This window comes from Pinus tabuliformis, chromosome 7 (genome assembly GCF_031772625.1).
Source record: "Pinus tabuliformis cultivar Carrire ecotype Pingquan chromosome 7, CPIR1, whole genome shotgun sequence".
Taxonomy (NCBI): Eukaryota; Viridiplantae; Streptophyta; class Pinopsida; order Pinales; family Pinaceae; genus Pinus; species Pinus tabuliformis.
Window position 1 is genome coordinate 1,710,605,368 of NC_142293.1, and position 23,532 is coordinate 1,710,628,899.

At 37.7% G+C, this 23,532-nt stretch overlaps 1 protein-coding gene across 4 annotated transcripts in view; it reads left to right on the plus strand.

Annotated features, from left to right (window-relative positions):
• The first annotated feature begins 1,988 nt into the window (after positions 1 to 1,988).
• Positions 1,989 to 23,532, plus strand: part of LOC149255168 (nucleoside hydrolase 3-like) — a 369,934-nt gene continuing 348,390 nt past the window's right edge. Inside the window, exons 1-6 of one of the 4 annotated variants that reach the window (XM_089460372.1) lie at positions 1,989 to 2,181; positions 6,032 to 6,220; positions 6,982 to 7,140; positions 7,368 to 7,591; positions 17,075 to 17,254; positions 17,442 to 17,555. In XM_089460372.1, coding sequence (XP_089316498.1) covers positions 7,412 to 7,591; positions 17,075 to 17,254; positions 17,442 to 17,555 — 474 coding nt within the window. In that variant the 5' untranslated portion in view covers positions 1,989 to 2,181; positions 6,032 to 6,220; positions 6,982 to 7,140; positions 7,368 to 7,411. Of the gene's footprint in view, positions 2,182 to 3,537; positions 4,078 to 6,031; positions 6,221 to 6,981; positions 7,141 to 7,367; positions 7,592 to 17,074; positions 17,255 to 17,441; positions 17,556 to 23,532 lie in introns of those variants that run through there. The other 3 variants (XM_089460371.1, XM_089460374.1, XM_089460373.1) reach the window with 3 other exon arrangements.

Below are 23,532 nucleotides of genomic sequence, written 5' to 3' on the forward strand. Positions count from 1 at the left end.
AACTAGTATTTATATTATTATATCTTCGCTTAATATATATATATATATATATATATATATATATATATTACATTAAAAAAAATTCCATAATATTTAAATAATATACATCTTTATAATTATATCATAAGATTTGTCCACATGGGGTAGCTCAAGTGGCAATGGCGGTGGAATGAAGTCTCACTGAACCGGAGATAGATCTTGGGTTCGATTCTTATGCTACCTCCCCCGGAAATGGGGTGAATAATGGACATGTAAAAACTCGAAAATGAAAGTCCTACCGAAGCTTAAAAAAAAATTATATCATAAAATTTTAAAATATAAATCTAGGAATTAATCAAAATATAAATTTTTTTAAAGAAAAAACATAGTTAACAAATATATAAATATAAAGTCTATTATAATTAGAAAAAAACATACAAAATAAGCATAATTTTTAATATAAATTTAAATTTATCAAATAATTACGGAATAAAACATGTGAAAAATATATTAAAATTATATCATAAAATTTTAAAATATAAATCTAGGAATTAATCAAAATATAAGATTTTTTAAAGAAAAAACTTAGTTAACAAATATATAAATATAAAGTCTATTATAATTAGAAAAAAACATACAAAATAAGCATCATTTTTAATATAAATTTAAATTTATTAAATAATTACGGAATAAAACATGTGGAAAATATATTAAAATTTTAAAAGATATTAGTATATATATAAAAAATAAAATTGACTTGTGAGTGTATATTAAATTGACTTTCTGTTTTCAAACAGTGTGAATATTTAATGTTTTGATCTAATCCAATGGAATCCTCAAAATTTAACTAAATTATTTTAAATATCAATTTTAAAATAAAACAAACATTATTCTATTTAAATATTAATTATTATATTCCGCCTTTGTTTGACTACTCAATTGGTTACGCTAAATTATTGTGTCATTCTAAATATAAAGTTGCGTATGAAAAACGTCAACGAGAGTAATGGAAGATGCTATCTGAAAAAAGGATGAATAGTCAAATAATGATCGGTTGCACAATTTGCCACATATAGTAAACCTTGGAACTCGTTTCCAAATTGTAAGGCTTAGAATAAGCCCTCTGTGATTGGAGGTGCGGACACGAGGAAATAATGCGCAATATGCGTAGTGAAAACGTTTACGATAGTCGTGGTATTTTGGATATTAAAGTAACTTTGTGAACGCACGCATGTATTATATAAAATATTAAATGGACTCATTTTTATTTTGGTAGAATCTTATTTTCTATTTATCTCATCATTCTATCGATTTTTAAAATTTTTAATCTTGTAATCATAATGTGGGGTCATTTTCACTGTCTTTCTGAAATTAGGTGGTTTTTTCAAATTGGTTGTGTTGTGTGGCTTATCAGATAAGTTAAATTTAACAATTTTCAACATCCACAACATTTATTCTAGATTTTTTAACAAATTCTAAAATATCTAAATAATCCGAAACATTTGTTTTAAATCCGTCAACAAATTCCAATAATATCTCTCTTGATCTCTAAAATCTCTCATCAAAATCCTTATCCTCATATAAAAATTAATTAATCCACAATCTTCTCGAACCTTCCATAATATTCTAAAACCTTCTCTTATTTACCATAATAATAATTATTATTAAAAACTATAAAAAATACAATAAATAATTAAAACCTACCATAATATTCTAAAACCTTCTCTTATTTACCATAATAATAATTATTATTAAAAACTATAAAAAAATACAATAAATAATTAAACCCTAGCTTTCTGAACTAACTCATCTCATAATAAACAATTGACCCAGGTTACTGGCGCGGAGTCAACACCGAGGCAACCTGGCGTGGCGGGCGAGGGTCCCTCGCGGGAGTGGAAAGGTTAAAGATTCCTGATGTATAGTAATACGATGATCCTTTTGTGTCACCGTTAAAGCCGGTTATGGTCGATTCAAAACTGGCTGAAGCTGTAAGTTGGAATCTGGGGCGGGTCTCCATGTAGGGGTTAATAAAAGGCTGAAAATAGAGTCCTCGTGTATTTTTGTCAGTACAGTTTTAAAATTTGATGGACAACGAGGATGATTAAGATCAAGAATCAAAGGGTACAGAAACCTCTCTTCCATCCATTTTGGTACTTATGTTTGCTGTCGGTAGCTGGATGCCCTTGCGCATTTCTGCAGGTAAATTATTTTTCAAATTTGTTCTCATGTATGCTTTTTGCGGTAATTTTCAAAGCTCTTTCTAATTATGGCTGCTATTCATATTCGGATTTTTTAAGAGTTTAGTTTTCTGAGTATTGTCTCGTTCTCGCGAAACATTTGCACTTTTCGGAATGTTTAGCCTTAGGCGTCGTCTGTTTGGTTCGTGTTGTATGTGTCTGTTTTTTGCAGTAATTTGCAAAGCTCTTTCTAATTATGGCTGCTATTCATATTCGGTTTTTTTTAAGAGTTTAGTTTTTCGAGTATTGTCTCGTTCTTGCGAAATATTTGCACTTTTCGGAATGTTTAGCCTTAGGCGTCGTCTGTTTGGTTCGTGTTGTATGTGTCTACGGCGTAATGGTTCAAATTTATCCTGAAAAAAAGTGTTGTAAGTGTACTTGTGTTTAAATTAAACAAAAGACTGCATAAAATTTTCCTTTATCTGGCCTAAAAGGTTTCGTAGTTGAAGACGGACAAATTTCAGTTGAAATGTTGTAATTGACAGGGTTACACTTGCAGTGAAATAAAGAATGCCTTTCCGGCAATGCAAATCCAATACGTTGTTTGAATGAAGCATTCGTGTGCCTTTCCCGTGATGGAAATCCAATCTGTTGTATGAATGAAGCGTTCATGTGTTTCCGGCATAAAGAATGCATTTCCGGAAATGAATGTCCAATCTGTGGTTTGAATGAAGCATTCGTATGCCTTTTCCAGTAATGGGAATCCAATCTGTTGTTTGAATCATAGGCATTCGTGTGTTTCAGGCATAAAGAATGCATTTCCGATAATGAAAGTCTAATCTGTTGTTGGAATGAAGCATTCACGTGTTTCCGGCAATGGAAAGCCAATCTTTGGTTTCAATGAAGCATTCGCGAATGGCGTTAAGAACATCTTCAGTTTTAGCAATGAAACGTGCTGTTGAGAATTTAGCCGTTAAAATGGAGCAACATACTTCAATAGGTTGTTTTCTAAGACGTGTTTCCGTTTAAGCAAAAAAATTCTTTAAAATAAATCAGCACACGACAAGATAATTGAAATCAGGCAATAAATATTTAACAGTTGATGAGTTAAAATTAAGGCAATCGATGGAACAGTTTCTGCAGTAAGACGACTAACGCTCTCTAGTTTATAAAAATTCCTTTTCGGCAGTAGAAGTAATGGCATCTACTCATTAATTTTTCCTGCCGGACAGCGGAGGTTTCTTTGTTTGACAGAGAGCCATTCGATGATTGAATTAATGTTATCGATAACTGGAAAAGCGGAAGCTAAGGAAGAAATGTCGCTTCCTTGTTAAAAGAATAATTACTTAATGGTCTCTATTTAGAAAGGCTACGTTCTTCCATAGAAGAAATTCACGCTACGTTTTTCTTAAGCCGTGAGCTTCCAACTATGAACGATTTTAACTCAAGGACGCGAAAGTAAAATTGATGTGGATATAATAATGTATCATTTGTTGTGGAGTCTAAACATTGTGCTGCTTTGGCGTCTTTAACCTTTGTTTTTAGTTTACTGGAGTCTTTGCACACCATGTAGGGATCGACTCCGAGTCCCAACCATTTATTTTGTAAAGTATACATCGATTTTTCCTGAACTTGGGGTAAAACACTCCGTGATTATAGGTTCAGGTTCGGCATGCCAGGCGCTGCGTTTCAGATAGAAGAATGTTTGGTAGTTATCAACTCGCTGGCTTCGATATTTACGAAAAGTTGCAGTGCGCATGCATGCCGTAGCATTATTAAATGGCAAGTGTTTTGTTAGTCCTCTGAATGATGCGTTCGAGGACATCGAATTTCGTTTTCACGGATCTCTTCTCGCGGAGGAACGAATTATACCCTATGGCACGATTTGGCTGGCCGCGCTGAGTTGTATATTATACAGGTATTGCATGCATAGTATAAGATACTACCTCCTAGGCAAATATTTTTGAATATCGGAAGGTAATTGGATAATTGTAATTCTGTGTTCAGTTTTTTAAACTGGTCCAGTACTTCTCTATAAATGACAATAACATCTCTCGAATCTGAGCCGATGCTAAGCAATTCCATGTCAATATGAATTCAGTTGCTTATACATGTGGCGGCATGGAAAATACGCGCATCTTAAATCTCGTTTCAGGGTGATTAAGTATAAACCGTTAAAAGTAAGCTACAGCGTTCTTGGCCTATGCTGAAAATTCACCCCAGAAGTAAACCCCATCTGTTCTAGTTCAACTGGGCTGGCTGTGGTTGAACTGAAACCACTGCCTTCAAATATTATCTGCAGACTGCGACAGTACACTCTATGCCATACGAGCCAACAGAGAGATCAATTGATTCAAATCTTTCACAATTCGCATAAACGTTGAAGGTGCTTCGTAGCAAAAGAATTTATAGACCGGTAACCTTTCTGAGGACCAAAACTAGTGCAAGGTTGTTGATTCAGCACTTAAAATACCTATGGATGACTTTCCAGAGCCTTTCATGAGTTTCAAATGTTTTGGATTCAAAACCAAATGTGACCAGCGAAACTTTGCAGTGCAAATGTTGAGTCCATTGTCAAGATCTCTAAAGCATCACGTGTCTAACTCAACTTTCACCTCTGGAACATCTTAACACTCATTTCAGGGTGATTGGGTGATTTAAGTATAAACTGTTAAAGTAAGCTACAGCTTTCGTGATGTATACAGAAAATTCATCCCAGAAGGAAACCCCGTCTATCGTATTTCAATTGGGCTTTCTGTCGTTGATCTGAAATCATAGCTTTCAAATATTATCTGCGAAAGTACAGTTTATGCAATACGAGCCAACAGAGAGGTCCATTGATTCAAATCATTCACAATGGGCATAAACGTTGAAGGTACTTCCTAGCAAAAGAATTCATATATCGGTAACCTCTTTGAGAACCAAGACTTGTGCAAAGTTGCTGATTCAGCACTTATAATACTTATGGATGACTTTCCAGAACCTTTCATGAGTTTCAAATATTTTTGATTCAAAACCGAAAGTGACCCGTGAAACTTTGCAGTGCAACTGTTGAGTCCATTGTCAAGATATCTAAAGCATTTAGTGTCTAACCTAAAATTTCGCTTCTGGAGTAACTATCGGAAACGTTGAACAGGCTAAATCATTACACCGTTCTCTTCTAGAAATCTCCAACAAAACAAATTTAAAGACACTGTTTCAATGGTGGTGCCATGCTCTCAGAATCTGAAATAAAATATAGAAAATAAATATAAAGACGACTGTTTCAATGGTGGTGATATGCTTTCAGAAAAGAAATATAGATTACAACAGAACTATATATATCTATATGAAGACGACGGTTTCACTCATGAATGTCCTGTGCGTGTGCTGCTTTGTTGGCCACTCTTGGTAGATATGGGGAAATATTGTGTTTTGTCTGCTAGCATATTTGGAGCAGGATTCTTAGATGTAAAGCATTCTGTGGTTCATTTGCCTATTTTTTGTTTGTTGGCTGTGACGTGATGTATGTTGCAGCAATAACAATCTGCATGCTATAAACGGGATGTCCTGCACTAATTTGAAGATTCTACACTTCTAGGAACGAAGATTCATGATGATAAGGTTTTATGCTTGAATTGGTTCTAGAAGTATTGAAGATTATATGCTGTAAACTTTAATGTAAACATATTCGATCGATCCATTGTAGAAGTTAATTTCATTTGAACCTTTTTCGAGTCGTAGAATTGGAGTATAGCTTTTCTTTATAACGTTTTCCTTTCACTGCAAAGTATATTCTTCGAGATGAAAACCTTTTCCTTCTACTCATGGGCAACACTTGGATATTTTATACTGCTAACTCAAGGAATTAAACATTTGCATTAAATATGCAGGATCAAAACTTGCTTTATGGGAAGAGCAATACTGAGAATACTGACAAGAGGGTCAGATTTGATGTGTTTAGCTAGATATTGAAAAAGAACTTCAATTTTTCTTGGATCAGTGGGCAATAATGATTTCTCTGGTGGCTGGGATTAGGGCGGTGCTTGGGTGACAGCCATTAACATCTTACAATGTGAATGGTATGTTTGACAACATGTATATTGTTCCAACTAACATGGATTACCGAGGTTAGAAGGCCTGCTACTCATTTTTTGAATGGGCATCTCTGTTTCCTGATCCATTGTACCTAATTTTATTCTTGTCTGCAACTTCTCTGAATGTTCTCTGTTTACAACTCCCTGTACCGGTTGACATACCCTTCATTTTCCTTTGACATTACCTCAGCCCTTGAAAATTAGTCAGGCCTTGCAAAGTTGTAAATTTATGTTTTAACTTGGGGATTATTTACTAAGTAAAATACTTATAGTGGGGATTATTTACTAAGTAAAATACTAATAGTGCTTGAAATATTTGAATGGCCATGGATATTTCTTCGTTTACTGTAAATGTAATTCCGTTAACAAGAAACGACAGAGGCGAGACCACCATGCAGATTGATGTAATTCGGTTCTGTTGCTTTTTGTTATAATTGCATGACTGTTTATGGATTAGCACTAAGTAGTCATTTTATAATTTTGTTGGGAGACAAAGAATTTTCCAAACCCTAGCGTAGAGAATGTTGAACATATGGGGACAAGCAAAGCCCTGTCTCTGAACGTGAAATTTCCAAAAAGGCAAGTACAATGTGCAAGCATTAGATGTTTATAGTTGTTTTCTCTCATCAAGAAATCTTGTTTATAATATAAATGCAATCTAACATTAGAGACTGAAGAAATCCACAATAAAGGCAGCACAGAATAATAATTATGCTTTCTGATCAATTCGGAGGACTGTTTTACAGACTAGCACAGAATAATAATCTTGCGGTTCTGCTGGGAGAACAAGAATATGTTCTATGCAACGTTTTGTCGAACTCAATTTGCACAAAAAAAGTTGAGCACGGAGGAGATGAAAAGCGATTCCCTTTTTTCTCTGAGCTTGGTTTCCCTGTTCACATAAGGCAAGTACAATGTGCAAGTATTTGACGCTTCTTTCTGTTTGCCCTCAAGAAATCACCCATTTCAGATTTTTTTACAAATACCATATCCAGACATCTTTGTTTTATTTATGGATCAAGATATTATTAGATGCAAAATTGAATTGAGATGTTTTACGTTACACTTCCATGTTATTCCAGTCTTGCATAATTTGAGTACTGTTTTGACTCAACTAGTTTATTTGCATCAGCCACTGCAGTTGATGATATAAGGTGCGGCTGGTGGGAGAGGATCATGATGATGTCACGTGTTTTCATTCTTTCTCAAATATTTCTCTTAGCTTACCTAAGTTGCCAAATTTTTCCATCACATGGAGCGCCGCATCAAATTCTGTTGGACTCGGATATAGATACAGATGACTTTTTTGCAATTCTTTATCTCCTAAAACAGAACCGGTCGGAGTTCAACGTGAAGGTACGTTTATTTTCTGCTTCAGTTGGTTTTTCATATATGTCTCTAAAACTTTCCTATGTATTAGTCTGGATTCTGTGTACATTCTAAATGCTTCTTCCGGCCGAAAGCTTGAGACGGAAAGAAGCATGATCCATAGTCGGAAGTAATGAATATAATGTTGTTAGAGAACCATCGTATATAATATTCATGTCATAAATATACATTTAAGTCATGACATATAGTTATTTAGAAATAATAAATAAAATGATGCAAGCTTTTGAAATAAGCATGATAAAGGGTGTGCAAACTACCTGCTGAGTTTTAGTTTAATTGCATTCATTTGACTCGAGAATAAAAAAAGAAAGATCATGACATATAGTTATTTAGAAATAATAAATAAAATGATGCAAACTTTTAAAATAAGCATGATAAAGGGTTTCCAAACTACCTGCTGAGTTTTAGTTTAATTGCATTCATTTGACTCGAGAATAAAAAAAGAAAGATAAAGAAATAGCTCATCAACCACTCTCCCATATATGGAAAACGTTTTAGCACCATTTTCTTGAGCTTTTACTGGAATACTTGCTTAGATGGCACCTACCATCTGCTTGAACACTGAGCAATGCTAGTTTAGGGACTGCAGTAGGTTTTGGTTTTTGATCTGATTGTGTTTAAAAATTTCCAGCTGAATGTCCTTCACAGTTTTATTAGATCTCCCATCTTCACGGGCAACCCATCCTCTATCGGAATAGGGGATTTTGGTTCCATACTCATTTTTTACGCTTTTCAGCTATCAATGGCACCTCATTTCATTTCATGACAGGCCCTTAACAATCATCTGCCACCTTAAGCCGATTGGAGGATTATTTTTTCCTCCTTGGAGAAAGAAACACATATTCGTAGCCACTTGAAAGGAGGAGCTCCTTTCTCTCAACCACATATGGTGCAAGACCTTATGGAAAACTCTTCTCCCTTGGAAAGAAAAAACAATAAAAGCAACCCCTATGTTAGGTGGTCTCGTGATTCCTCTCTCTACAACGTTCTTGGTCACCAACCCGTCTAGGTCTCCCCCAAACCTCCTTTTGTCATTTCATTACCCCAAACCTTATCAAGAGAGACAATCATAAAACGAAAAGTGGTGAATTTGTTGACTTCAAGGGTCTCCAGTCTAAACGCTTCAACATGGGTGGGACTTGATCACTTGTTGACCCAAGGGCGTTAACATCAACACAATCCATATAACTGTTGATCATCATAAAAAAATAGTGAGGTTTACTAAACATGGAATGAATCTTTAGAACTTGCCTCAACAAGCATGTATCAAATGACTAAATTAACAACTCAAATAATGTAATTTTTTGGAATGAGACCATCAAAGTATGTTCAATGAAAATAACAAATATGAGTGACAAAATTAGGTGTATTAACGCTGCATAAATGATTACCATCCCATTCATGATATCAAATCTCACATGATATTTTTATCCTAATATTCAACAGAATTATGAAATAGTTTTAAACATGGTACATTCATATTAACTTCTTCCGCCACGTTCTTTCATCATTACAAATATCTAACAAATTTCAAATCCCACTTGTTTTGTTATCCCTACTGAAAATCTGCAGCTTTTACTAGCGTATTGTTAAGTTATAGTATGTTCTATGCTTAGTGCAATTTACTTCAATTTCTTCTTATTAGCCCATTGTCAACTTCATTGTTTAGCAATTACATTAACATAAAGTAAAATGCTGATGGAACATAAATAAAGCAACAAAAGACAAGAGACTCAGATGTCGTGGCTAGCTAGGGACAAACCCCAATGTGGGGAAACCCTTTGATCAATTCTTCTATAATCTTCAATAATTCAGCAGAGAGAGAGAGAGTATAATTTCATAGTTCTGTAATTTTATGACAGTAGTAATAAAACCCTAACCAGCAACTTCAAAGCTAGTCAAACAGCCCACAAATGACCTCAAGTCAACTTTGGTCAACTCGACCTCCAACAGCAATGGTGGTCAACCCAAAACAGTCCAAGAGAGATGGTCAAACAGTGGTCAATGCATATGCAGCCCTACGGTCAACCCTAACCAGTTAATGCTGGTCAAATCCGTGGTCAAATAAGGTCAACATTTTGCTGTCCAGATCTATGGCTTGCTTGATATAGGCTCCTCACACTAGACTGAAGTCAAACTGACCTCCTCGTTGGTCAATGTAGTCAAACCCAGCCTGCTGCTCCTTGGTCAACCTCAGTCAACGCTGCTGAAACAATCTTGTGTCCTCCTTCTTCCCATGTGAGAGAGATGTTGCTCCTTGTGTGTACCCAATTAAATGAGAGAGAAGAATGTGAGATGAGATGAGATGAGTGAATAATGCCACAAGGTGTCTTGTATTTATATGAATCGTTGAGGATGTGTGCCACACATTTTGTTGCTGGCCGACCTTGATAAATTGTCAAGTAAATACAAATAAATTGATATCTCCATAAATACATGTCACAAACGGATGATCGTTAGATCAATCCTACATCTCTCGATGAGAGGAATCCAAGAAAAATATCAGTTGTCATAAATAAAATGACCCACATGGAGTTTGGCCCTAGTTGCTAATTTTAACACTCCCTCTCAACTAGGGAGAACTTCATCTGCTAATCCATCTGACCGTCGATACTATCTTTGCCATCAAATGCATTGCTCTGCTTTGCTGAACTATGAAGAAGAAGAAATGATTGAGGATGTATCATACCGTCTTCTACTGACCCGAAGTCAGTCCTAGATAAAAGAGAGTGCTCAATAGCGCTCTTACTGACCCGAAGTCAGGTCCAGAGAATGTGTCATACCACTCTTACTAATCCTAGATCAGTGCCTAAAAAGAGTGAGCTATATCACTATTACTGACCTGAAGTTAGTTCCAATTGATCGCAGATCAATGTCGATCATCCTAGCATAGGGAGTACGGTAGATACACGATGCATCCATTGGTACTACTATGGTTCCTAACCCCATTTCCCTACCCATTGGCCAAATGAGAGGTACTTCCCATGAGTACTAGACTGCATGGGTAGGATGCCTCGACAGGAGAACCACTCATCCTGTCCATAAGTCGCCACGGGGTATCACAGAGGAAGGCTGAGTCATTCACCCTGTACACAACACACCATCAGGAGAGGGTGAGTCACCCTATGGTCGCTTGTTGCTACAAGAAGTACCCCAAGCCCCCTGGAGCTCCCAGAGCTCAATGCATGCATCATACAGGACCCTCATAAGAGGATCTCTCATTGACTCCAAGTTGTTCTTGGAAAGTCAAGAATTTGACCTTTCCCAGGGGCTTCGTCAGAATGTTGGCGACTTGCTCATCTGTACCAATATGATGGAGCCTTATTGCTCTTCGCTGTACCATATCCCAGATAAAGTGGTACCTGATATCAATATGTTTGGAGCGATCATGAAATATGGGATTCTCTGATAAATGAATCCCACTTTGGTTGTCATAAAGGATCATGGTAGTATCCATTGTATATCCAAACAGCTCACTGAAAGCTTCCAAAACTAGACAACCTCACAAGAGGCCATACTCGCAGCAATGTACTTTGCCTCAGCGGTGCTCAAATCCATCGACTCCTGCCTCCTTCTCATCTAGGATATCGAGGCAGGTCCCAAAGAGAAACAACACCCGGAAGTGCTCTTTCAGTCCACCACACTGCCTGCACAATCAGCATCGGTATATCCATGTAGTCTCACATCTCTGGTAGTGTATCTCAACCCATTAGTGATTGTGCCCTGAAGATATCTCAAAAGATTCTTGGCACCAATCCAATGTGAGTGGTGAGGCTCAACCATATGTTTGCTCAACGTGTTGACTGCAAAACATATATCCGGATGGGTGTTCACCAAGAACATCAATGCTCCTATGAGTTGATGATACTCGGTAGAATTTCCTAAAGCAAGTCTGGCAGCACTATTGCTTAACTTCTTGAAGTCAAGATCCAAGGTGGTCATGGGCTTGCAGTCCACCATACTGAATCTCTCCAATATCTTCACCACATATTTTCCTTGAGATAGGAAAATCTCTCCTGGTTTCTGCCAGTCTTCCAGCCCTAGGAAATAGGGCATCAGTTCTAGGTCTTTCATCTCAAATTCGGAAGCCAACTCCCTCTTACATTTGTGAATGAGAGGGTCTGCACCTATTAGAACGAGGTCGTCAACGTACAACACCAGTATGAGAGGCTTATCATCTTCAACCTTAAAGTAAAGGTTTGGATCGACTTCAATCCTAGTGAATCCCAGCTTCAAGTAGTTATCGATCCTCTCATACCAAGCTCGGGGTGCTTGCTTCAGCCCATAGAGGGATTTCTTCAACCTGCACACTTGAGATTCTCGATCATGAATCTCAAATCCCTCGGGTTGTTCCACATAGACTTCCTCTTTAATCGAACCATGCAAGAACACGGTCTTGACATCCATCTGATGTAGGTTTCATCCTTGCGAAGCAAGAAGGGCTATGATCGAGCGAATGGCGGTGTATCGAGCAACAAGTGCAAATATCTCGTCATAATCTATACCTTCCTTTTGAGAGAAGCCATGAGCGAAAAAACGAGCTTTATAATTTTCGGCACTTCCATCAGCTCCATGCTTTATTTTGTAAAGCCATTTCGAAGTGACAACTATTTTGTCCTGGGTCTGGGGACCACATCCCAGACATTGTTCTTCATGATGGACTCGTATTCCTCAGTCATAGCATCCTGCAATACTTGATGCTTCACGGCTTCTGTGAATGATGAAGTCTCATTTTGAATGATTGTGCTCATAATGGTCAAGTATCCCTGATACCTAGTCGGCTTACTTTCACGGAAAATCCCTCTGGGTGCAATGTGTCCTTCGGCATGATCAAGTGTCCCCCTAAGCCATGAGGGCCTCTTCCTAGAAGAGGAAGGCCCTTGCAGAGGGGGATCAATAGGATCCATAGGTTCTTCCACTTCAGGCATCATCTCATCTTCCTTGTCCTCCAGTTTCCTAGTGTCAGCTTCTTTAGTTTTCCTTAGTATAGGAAGATTGTCAACCTTGCTAAGAGTCATATCTTCGTCAAAGGTGACATCATGACTAATCTCGACTTCCCTTTGACTAGCCACATAGATTCTATAGCCCTTAGAATTTTCACTATAGCCCACGAAGATTCCCTTCTTTCCAAATGCATCCAATTTATTCCTTTTCTCTTTTGGCACATGAAAAGATACAGGACTTCCAAAAATTCTAAAATGAGAGACATCAGGTTTCTTACTAGTGAACATCTCTTTGGGAGTCTTGGAACCCAATGCTTGATGAGGGCATTGGTTTTGAACATATACGGCAGTATTCACAATATCGGCCCATAGAAACTTCGAAAGCTTTTGATCATGGAGCATAGCACAAACAACTTCCACAATCGTACGATTCTTCCTTTCTGCCACTCCATTCTGCTCAGGATTGTATGTTGTTGTGGTCTCCCTCTTAATGCCAGCCTCTTTGCAAAAGTCATGGAACTCATTGGATTCATACTCGGTCCCATTATCAGTCCTTAAGATCTTGATCTTCTTTTCGGTTTGATTCTTGATCAAGGCTTTGAAGTGACGAAACCAGGAGAACACTTCATCCTTCTTTTTCAAGAAGTATATCCACGTCTTGCGAGAATAATCATTTGTAAAAGTGAGGTGATATAAATATCCTCCCAAAGAGTTCACAGGCATCATACCAGATATGTCAGAGTGAACCAACTGCAATATATCATAGGTCTTGTTATGGCTTGAGGGGAATGGTCCCCTTTTGAGCTTTCCTTTGGCACATCCCAGACATACACCTTCTTGCTCTATTTTGAACTCAGGCATCCCTGTCACCATTTGTCTCACATTAGGTAGAGCCTTATAATGAAGGTGGGAAAACCTCCGATGCCATAGTTCAAACTGAAGAGATGTGTCATAAGACATGACTCCCAACGGACTTCCTCCGACTTGATATAGAGAGTTAACTCGAAACCCAAGAGTGAAAGCATCTTTAAAATTCTTTTTTCATACACGTACCTTGCCATCAATGAAGGCCACCTCATAGCCTTTGTCTTCGATTGCCGAAATGGACACCAGGTTCTTCTTGAGATCAAGTACATATAGGACTTCTTGCAAATGAATTGTGTTACCCTGATTCAATTGAAGAGTAACATTTCCTACACCCTTCATGGGATAGGTGGAGTTGTCTCAAAGAATAATCTCCAGGTTGGTCTCCTTCTCTATCAGATTAGAGAGAGCTTCCTTGTAACCAATGATATCCTTGAGGCACCACCATCAATAAGCGAATTCCCCAACGAGTTCGGAGGAGAAGTAGTAGAGAGGGCCGATATCAGATAATATTCATCTTGCTTATTGTTGACAACATTAGATTCATACGTGGAATTTCTTGCTTTCTTGGAGGGTTGACCACTTTCATGATTTTCGGCATTCCTCTTTCCTCTGCCATTGAACTTGCGATTCCTTTGATTGTGGTTGGAATTGCCTTGGGAGTGATTTTGATCATCGTCATGAGATGTGTCTTTTCTATTTAGACACTCCCTCGCATAGTGGCCGAATTTGTTGCAAACGAAACATCTTCCCTTCCTTCCACACCTTTCAATCCGGCCATTCCTTTGGATTTAGACCCGAAACTGTTTCTCCTTTTAACATGAGAGGAGAAAGCAGTGGGGTTGTCTTTAAATGCAAGCATTTCCTGCTTTTCCATCCTAGTCTCTTCTTGAATGCGTCTCGCCATCAATTCCTCAAATCCCGGAATTACATTATTGTTGAGAAGAGTGGTTCTAAATACATACCATTCAGATGGGAGCCCTCCAAGAGTTGTGATAGTTAGTTCCCTCCCAGGAATGACTTTCCCAATCGGTAGGAGATCATTCTTGATCTCGGTGATCCTTAAGAAGTAGGATTGCATATTCTCATCTTTGCCCTTCTTAATTTCCTTCAGCTTATTTTTTAGGAACAAAACTTGATTTGCATCACTAACTTTAAACAAGCTTACCAATTTGTTGTAGATCTCCTTGGAGGTGTTCAGCTCGGAAACATAGGTCACTGGGCACTTATCAATAGAGCCTCGAATGATCTTCTTTTCTTTGACTTCACCCTTTGTCCACTTGTTCCTTGCAACAAACGATGCATTTGATGGGAGGCTCAGTAATCTTGTCTCTCACATAGTCTAACATTTCCTGCTCTTCCAATGTCAGATCAAGAGTCATCTTCCATCTGTGATAGTCAGACTTTTCATGCAGCTTGTCTTCGGCAGGGAAGTGTGATGAGGAACCCATGAAGTCTTAAGACTTCTTCCAACAGTGTTCAGTGATTGCTCTTGCTCTTGCTTGGGCTTTGTCATCACCTCAGCTCTGGTACCATGTTAAGTTATGGTATGTTCTATGCTTAGTGCAATTTATTTCAATTTCTTCTTATTAGCCCAATGTCAACTTCACTGTTTAGCAATCACATTAACATAAAGTAAAATGCTGATAGAACATAAATAAATTGACAGAAGACAAGCCAAGACAAGAGACACCAGATGTAGTGGCTAGCCAGGGACAATCCTCAATGTGGGGAAACCCTTTGATCAATTCTTCTATAATCTTCAATAATTCAGTAGAGAGAGAGAGATAGTACAATTTCACAGTTCTGTAATTTTATGACAGCAGTAATAAAACCCTAACCAACAACTTCAAAGCTGGTCAAACAACCCACAAATGACCTCAAGTCAACCTTGGTCAACTCAGCCTCCAACAGCAATGGTGGTCAACCCAAAACAGTCCAAGAGAGATGGTCAAACAGTGGTCAACACATATGCAGCCCTGTGGTCAACCCTAACCAGTCAACACTGGTCAAATCCATGGTCAAATCAGGTCAACATTTTGCTGTCCAGATCTACAGCTTGCTTGATAGAGGCTCCTCACACTAGACTGAAGTCAAACTGACCTTCTCACTAGTCAACGCAGTCAAACCCAGCCTGCTGCTCTTTGGTCAACCTTAGTCAACGCTGTTGAACCAGTCCTGCGTCCTCCTTCCTTCATCCTCCTTCTCTCTGTGTCCTTCCCACGTGAGAGAGATGCTGCTTCTTGTGTGTACCCAATCGAATAAGGAGAGAGAAGAATGTGAGATGAGATAAGATGAGTGAATAATGCCACAAGGTGTCTTTTATTTATATGAATCGTTGAGGATGTGTGCCACACATTTTGTTGCTGGCCGACCTTGACAAATTGTCAAGTAAATACAAATAAATTCATATCTCCATAAATACACGTCGGAATCGGATGATCGTTAGATCAATCCTACACCTCTCGACGAGAGGAATCCAAGAAAAATATCAGCTGTCATAAATAAGACAATCCATGTGGAGTTTGGCCCTAGTTTCCAATTTTAACACATATTAAATCCTTACTTAAAATTCTACAGCTTCCAAGCTCTGAAGCATACTGTTCCTTTTCCAAGCCAATTGGTCTAGGTGTTGAAATACCATGCTAAATCACCACACATTACCATTTTAACCTTGGTCAATGTGCATAAAGATTCTTGCGGTAACCTTAAATTAGTACCTATCAGGTTCTAATTGGATTGGCCCAAACCAATTCAACTGACAAGTTTTTATATGGATTTACCCCCAAACCAACACTTGTCTCCGTACCAAAAATTCTATATTTGAACTCATCTGGGAGTGTAATATCTTTTGCCTTCGTATATTTGCATTCAAGATTTAGTCGGTCTCGATTAAGAGATCAACGAAATTGGGAGACACCTGAGATCAAATGCCCGTGATTCAATCTTGGATGTAAATTTTATTTACCATGTCTTTTCATGTGTGTCTGTCAAATTTAATCTTTAACAAACACAGATAATTTATTTCGATAGATTTCAGATGTCCAGTGTAAGACTTAAATACAGTGAGGAGAAACTTTTAAAATCGGATCTGCACGTTGTGCGCGAGCAGAACACACAGATACACAATTTGTATGCCAGTTTTACAAAAAAGTTGGAAGACATCCATGTAACCACTATATCTATATCTTAAGAACGGACCCTACAATGCTCTTCGGAAAATCGGTAGTTTCTAATGGTGAAAGCAATGGGCTGAATATAAAATTAACGTCCCCAGGCGTCAAATGTTCATTCTACCCCTGTGCAATATAAACGATCTTGATCGTTGTTTCCCCATATCATCTTTAAAGCTATAAAAATGTGCACAAAATGCATGAGCATGATTAGATATTTGGGGTTTAGTTGTTTTCTTCCATCTTAATAATAATAAAGTTAATGAGTGTTGGGTATCATGTAACTCATAAAGATATTGCAGGATATTTTAGAAAAAGGTTTTAGAGAATGGGTGGAGTTGAAAGAACTTATCATCGTTGATATTTTTAACGCGTCAGCATTTACTCGTGTCGAGAAACATAATAATATAGTGCGTATATTATTGAAAAGATATATACTTATCCTCACATGCAATTTTTTTTTTTAATAGGCAATCACTATTAATGCAAATACATGGTCAGATGCTGGCCATGCTGTAAACCAAGTATACGATATTCTTTACATGATGGGCCGTGATGACATTCCGGTTGGGGTTGGTGGGGAAGGCGGAATATTATGTAATGGCACAATCCTTCCAAATGTTGGTGGCTACCTACCATTGATAGATCAGGTGTGAACCAACGATGGTCAATCTCACTGAATCCCTCCCTTTTTAAATTTACGCATATTTTGTTATTCAACCTTGGACATTGAATATTCAAGCTACCAAATTTTATCTGTCTTACTGCATTTTAACTTCATTGATAATTCACTGCCAATGCCAACTGGTTTTGTCATTACTAATTTCTACACTTCAGCAGGACCTAACAACAGGAAGTGCATGTCGATATCGACAAGCTATTCCACCAGCATTTGGAGGGCGGCTGGATATTGATAGTAACTACGGTATACGTAGAGACTTTTTACCACAGGTAAGTGCCTTCTCAGTTTCCAAATTACTACTAGATTTGTTTTTTGTGTTTTACTTTAATGAAAGAAAGTACGGGCATTCCAGATTATCAATGTTTATAGAATGAAAACTACGTATATGGGCATTTTCAAGTAGTAAGTATCCAAACCCAAGTCAAAAACTGTATTGACCAATATAAATTTGAAAAGTCCTTCAAGAGGATTTCAAATCTTCTCTATTGGAATGAAAAGTGTTAAAAGGTATTAATGCCTAAAGCAGGATAGAAATTATGATTTCAACTTTTATAGTGTAACTACTATAAAGTGTTAAAGAGAAATCTAGGCTAGTGTAACTACTATCTTATGCCAAATTTATTGATTAGTGTTTTTCACATCATGCAATGAGCATTTTAGAAATCATGGTAAGAATCAAATTATCTACATAAAAGACCAAGACACATAGATCAAATTTATCAAATAAATAATAAATACTAGGATTTACAACAATCTTGGTGAAACCCAAAGTCAGTGACTCTTCATTGATCTTTGAGTAACATGCAAATGATCCTTGTTATTGTAAAATCTAGCAATCTTAGTGCAAAACCTTACTAGTAAACGTAGGTCTTATGGCAATAAAGAGACTACCACCATTGTCATTGTTGCCGCAAAATCTAGAAGACTTTGGAGAGGGCCACCCTACATGGCTAAAACTAGACCAAGTGACAACAATGTGTTGATGGCTCACTGTCACCAAAGCCAAAAACTCCCTACTTTTTACGGATTTTCATTGATGGGAGGAATCTTGGTATGTCAAAAGGTAACTTAACATATATTCTAGGGTTAGAGTATAAGGTGACACAATGAGGCCTTCTACAAGAAAGTCACAATTTAGGCTCAAGACTCCAATAAGAGGCAATTTCAATTCTTAATAGAGGCCTATAAGATGGGACACAAGACCTAGGGCTTGATTAGTAGGTCGAGTGTTGGGATGGCCAAAGGTCAAGCCATGGAGAAAGCGTTTACAACAATGATTTTCAATGAGGACAAGGTACACGAATGCCTCAAGAAGGCCCCAAGTTGAAGCTAAATCGAAACTAGGGTTAGCTTAGGGCTAGTAACTAGGGCAAAGAAATTTATGGATGAAATTGAAGTGAAATGCCTACCAAAAGGAGGAATTTGTGGCAACCACTATCCTCTTGGCATTTAGACTCTCCAACTCCGACAATTACTCTTCCCCAGGAATTTGCACCAACCCCTAGCTTGGTCGCTTTACCTTAAAGGGTCCGAATTAGGGCAAGAGAAAAGAGACAGAAAATATGGTTTCGATCATCAACAAGGAATGCCAGTGCCTATATCCTTGTGAGAATGGAGTTTATGATTTGATTAATTGACCTAAAGGTTGCTAAGGAGGCCGAATTCATGATGCCCTAGCATCAAGAAACGTAACAATTACCTATGCAATGGTCAAGGAGTTTTATGGGAGAACTAGTTAAAGTTCACCACTAGGAAGTACATTCACATGCTATTCATGAGTAATGCATGCAATAGTGACATCTAGATACCATTCAATAAATTTTCAACAAATTAGGGCACAATAGCAAACCCTAGATTCAACATATTCCATACATTAGACATAGAGAATAAATATTCAACAATGAGTTCACTTACAAGATAACAAGCAAAAGATTCCATCCACCGATCCAATAAAATAGCTCCAAAGACAAACGACTTGCTCCAAATGTCAAAATGCATTCACATAAACGAATTACTCCACAAGACAAGAAGGTTGAATTGCTCAAGAAGGTTAAAATTCAAGTGTGTGATCATGATTTGATACAATGAATGATTCCTCTATTTATTCGAGGAATTCAAACTCTAATTTAGCCTAATGCCCCCTAAAAATCATAAAATAATGTTCAACAACAAGTTAGTTTAGAAGCCGACCTAATAGCCAATGATAAAACATAACAAATCTCCCACACGTGTGAGTCGTATGAGAGAGAATGCTAATGTCATCCATGCGTAGGCCCTTCCAAGGTTGCTTGGGAGCGGGAGCGGGGAGTGACATTTTCAAAAGCTCTTGGGTTGGGAGCGATTTTGGGAAATTTTTTATATAATATATACTTTTATATATTTTGATGCATGTCTGTCAACAAAAGCATATAGAATGATAAACTAGTGATAAAATCATAAAAACATGGATTAAATCATATACCATCATTCATCTAGTAGTTATAATATTCATCAACCACAAGTCCACCAATTACATGTTCTCATTTATATAGTATGTAAGGGTGCACATATCCAAAATACGATGGAGTGTAATCCATCTCTGAACCAAAAATACATAAAAAAATAGGCTCTAGATGGCCTCTAGCATTAAAAAAAAATCATGCTACAAAAAATACCTACATATCATCAAAATCATTGCCTATCTTGAGATCTTTGTCATTAATATCACCCTCTAAGCGTTAACATAAGATAGAAAAAACGTAGCACTTCAAGTCAAGATTTTGTTTGAGTGATGGGTACATTTTTAGCGAGGTCATGATAGAGAAGTTCGACAACTAATGTCACTAACATCAAGGTACATAAAGGGCTTGGTGCTCTTGATTAAATATGAGTTCCATACCCTAATACATGACAAAATCCAATGGAAATATTGCAATCACCCCAATCTTGAAATCCTGAAAAATTGATAAGTCTGTTGGATTTTAAGTGAGATCTAAAACTCTACTTTCTCCATATGAAATCCAGTGTGGTCAGAACCACTCTCAAACACCCTTAGTCATTTCATGGTAATGTTAAAATTTTAAGTAAAAGGAGGAAAATGAAAGATAAAGGAAAATGTCACTTTCACTTTAAGAATTTAACAGTACCATGAATTTCATATCAATACTAGGGAAAAAGGCTTAAATATTAGACTGCCCACTCAAAAATTCTTGTTTCCAATCTTCAATAGCTCCCTCTATCGCTCTCGAATTCATAGCTAGTGCAAACCTTTTTTGGAAGCATGCTCCTGGGGTCGCTCTCAACGTGCTCCCACTCGGAGCATGCTTCCAGAACAGATTCGAAAGGAGGGGGAGGCACTCCCCCACAGCCTTGGGCCCTTCTAGGGCATGCATTGAGGGCTAGGGGTGCCATGTGATGTATAGAAGCCCTCTAAAATCATCTCCTAAGGGTTAGCCCTTAGGTCTATCAATCTCCCTCTGTGGACCCCAATTTTTATTTTGGGGGACAAAAATGGTCTCGTGGGTATCCAGGTGGTCAAAATGCTATCTCTGCTCCAACATTAGGGGCTTTAAAGGTGGTGCTAACTCTCCCACGTCTCAAGGTGTGACACCATTCTCCTTTGGGCCCTAGATCAATTGCCAATCCCTCATGAAGTGCTAAAGCTGACTAGGGGCTTGATGGCTCTAGGTGCATCATCACGTAAAAGTCATCAATGTAGGGCAAAGTGTCGGAACGTTATGGGTGCTAGAGGTGCTCATGGCTATGTGTGATGCTCTACTGCTACTTGGAGTCCCATGGCTCTTAACGCTCCATCTGCGGGTGTCAATATGCTCCTCTAAAAGACTTGGACCCCAATTAAGTTGCCTAAGCCATGGCTATGAAACCACCTAACAATTACACATACTATCTAGTGCTAGCAACTACATCATCAAGAAAAATTAATCGTTTTTGCATCTAAGTGAAACAAGCTTGAAAGTAATGGGCAATGTTACACTTCAAATAAAGTCCCCTTTCCAAAATTAGGGTGTTGAGCTTGCAATGGTATTACTATTACCTCCCTAGGTAGGAGTGGCTAATCATTAGGGGAATTTTGAGGTCTAAAAAGGGCCTCTTAAGGAAATTATAAAATAATAGTGGAAATAATAAAATAAGATTAGATTACATCATCAAATTTTAGAGGGAAAAAGAATTTTTTATTTTTTTTTCAACTCGTATTTTCAACTTATCTCTCTATGGGTTTACTCAAATTTAGAGCTAGAACACTCATGATTGCAATCACGTTTTTTCATGTATTTCTCATTTTTTGTGTAGCAGGGTCCATTGAAAGTATGCAACATGGGTACTCCTTGGATGAAGAATTAAATTTTGCATCCAGCAAGTACTCCCGCTCGAAATTAGAGTAAAACATTAGGGAGATAAGTGTAAAATACGAGTTGAAAAAGTAGTTTTATTATTTTATTATTTTTTAGTCTTTTTACTTTTTTACTCCAAAAATGGTGAATCATCCCCCATGGTTGACATCATCATCTTGAATCCTATTGGTTCTTATAAAGTTTATTTTGGTTGTACATTTTTCTTAGGAGGCCCATTTTAGACCTCAAAATTCCCCTAATGAGACCAACCTTATTAGGTGTTTCAAGCCCCTAAGGGGAAGTGACATGTCCTTGGTTAACCCTTGAATTGATAGGTGTCATGTGAATAATGATGGAATGGAGGGGAGAAGACTTCATGGCCACATGCCATGGTCAAAGGGGAACCAACGATGATGGGCTCCTCATCTTGACTGTATAATGTGGGGAGGGAGCAATCGTGGATTCATGAGTTACCAACTTGGTTTTCGTTTTTCCACCTTTCTCATGCACCTTTTACATTTTCTTGATCTTTCTTTGTATTACTGCTTATAGCTCAAAGAGTTAGAGCTTGCTTTGTATGTTGCATGGCAATTATTACCCCCTTAATGGTGAGGCAACTCATTGCCCACCAAGGCTTGGGACATGCAAGGATTCCTTCTAATAATATGAGGAGCAACATGTGCTCAAGAATCGAGTGATGGCCATAATGAGCAAGGTAGAGCTCATGCTAGGCTTTTGCCTATATGCTAATATGTATGTTTTGGCTATCTTTTGCATTTTGATCTTCTCTTGTTTTTTCTTGTGGCCATCATATGCGTTTTCTTGTTCTTTTGGCTGCATCAACCTCCCAGGGCCAATTTTCGAGCCCTACCCAAGCGCCAAATCCTAGTGAACCAATGGTTAGTTGAACTCGAAGAAGGGAGGTGAAATATAGGGTTTGTAATGTAATATGGAAATTGGTAAGTATGGAATAGGGAGAGATGGGACTACGCTATCTCAATCGGGGTTTCCCAAGTAGTGCTCCTCATATACCCATTGGGGCATTAGGCGAGGTCCCACTGGACTAGGATGAAAGATTAATCCCCCATTTAAAGTGAGGGAACAAGATGATGGTCAAAACCCCTCTTCCTTCCAAGTTACCCCATAATCCATGTCAAATGCCCAAAATACAAACAATGCAAAATAGATAAAGTAAATTTTGATTAAAAAGCCCACCTTCCAACATGTGCTCTTGCCAAATGAGCGAGGAAACATATGCCTGATGCAGGTGGCGGAGATACGAATGGCACATCGTCATTGAATACTAGTAGTTGTCAGGGGTTGCTAGCTGCTAATTGAAAGAGATCATGGGAGAAAATTTTCTCCTATGGGGTCACCCATTTTTGGTGGGTAACATCTGGCTCCATTTGGGACATGAGTTCACCATAGAGCACATGATCCATGTATTTGAATGGGGAGTTCATAAGAACTCCAACAATCTCCTGGGATTGCAGACCTGTAACTTGCACATTGCAACAACTTGATTGAGAGCACATGCATTGGGCATAGGGTATTGCCCATGTTTTATATCAAATTAATAAACCATACAAAAGAAAAATCTATTCAAAATGCAATCTAATCTATATGAAACATGATATGAATGTTATTAGCATGCTCACATAGTATGCAATCCGCCTACACTACCATGCAATGCTGGCATACAATGCATGAGCTAAGTATAGTCATACAACCAATGTAATTAGCATAACATTAGATCAATATAACAACATTTTCCTTTATGAGTCATTATGAGATAGGATAACCAAATATTACTTCCTCCTTCGCAAGATTTAGACGATGAACCACAAGGATGGGAGGTGGGAAAATAAGAAAACCATAAAATAACTAATAGGATTCAAGATGATGATGTCATCCC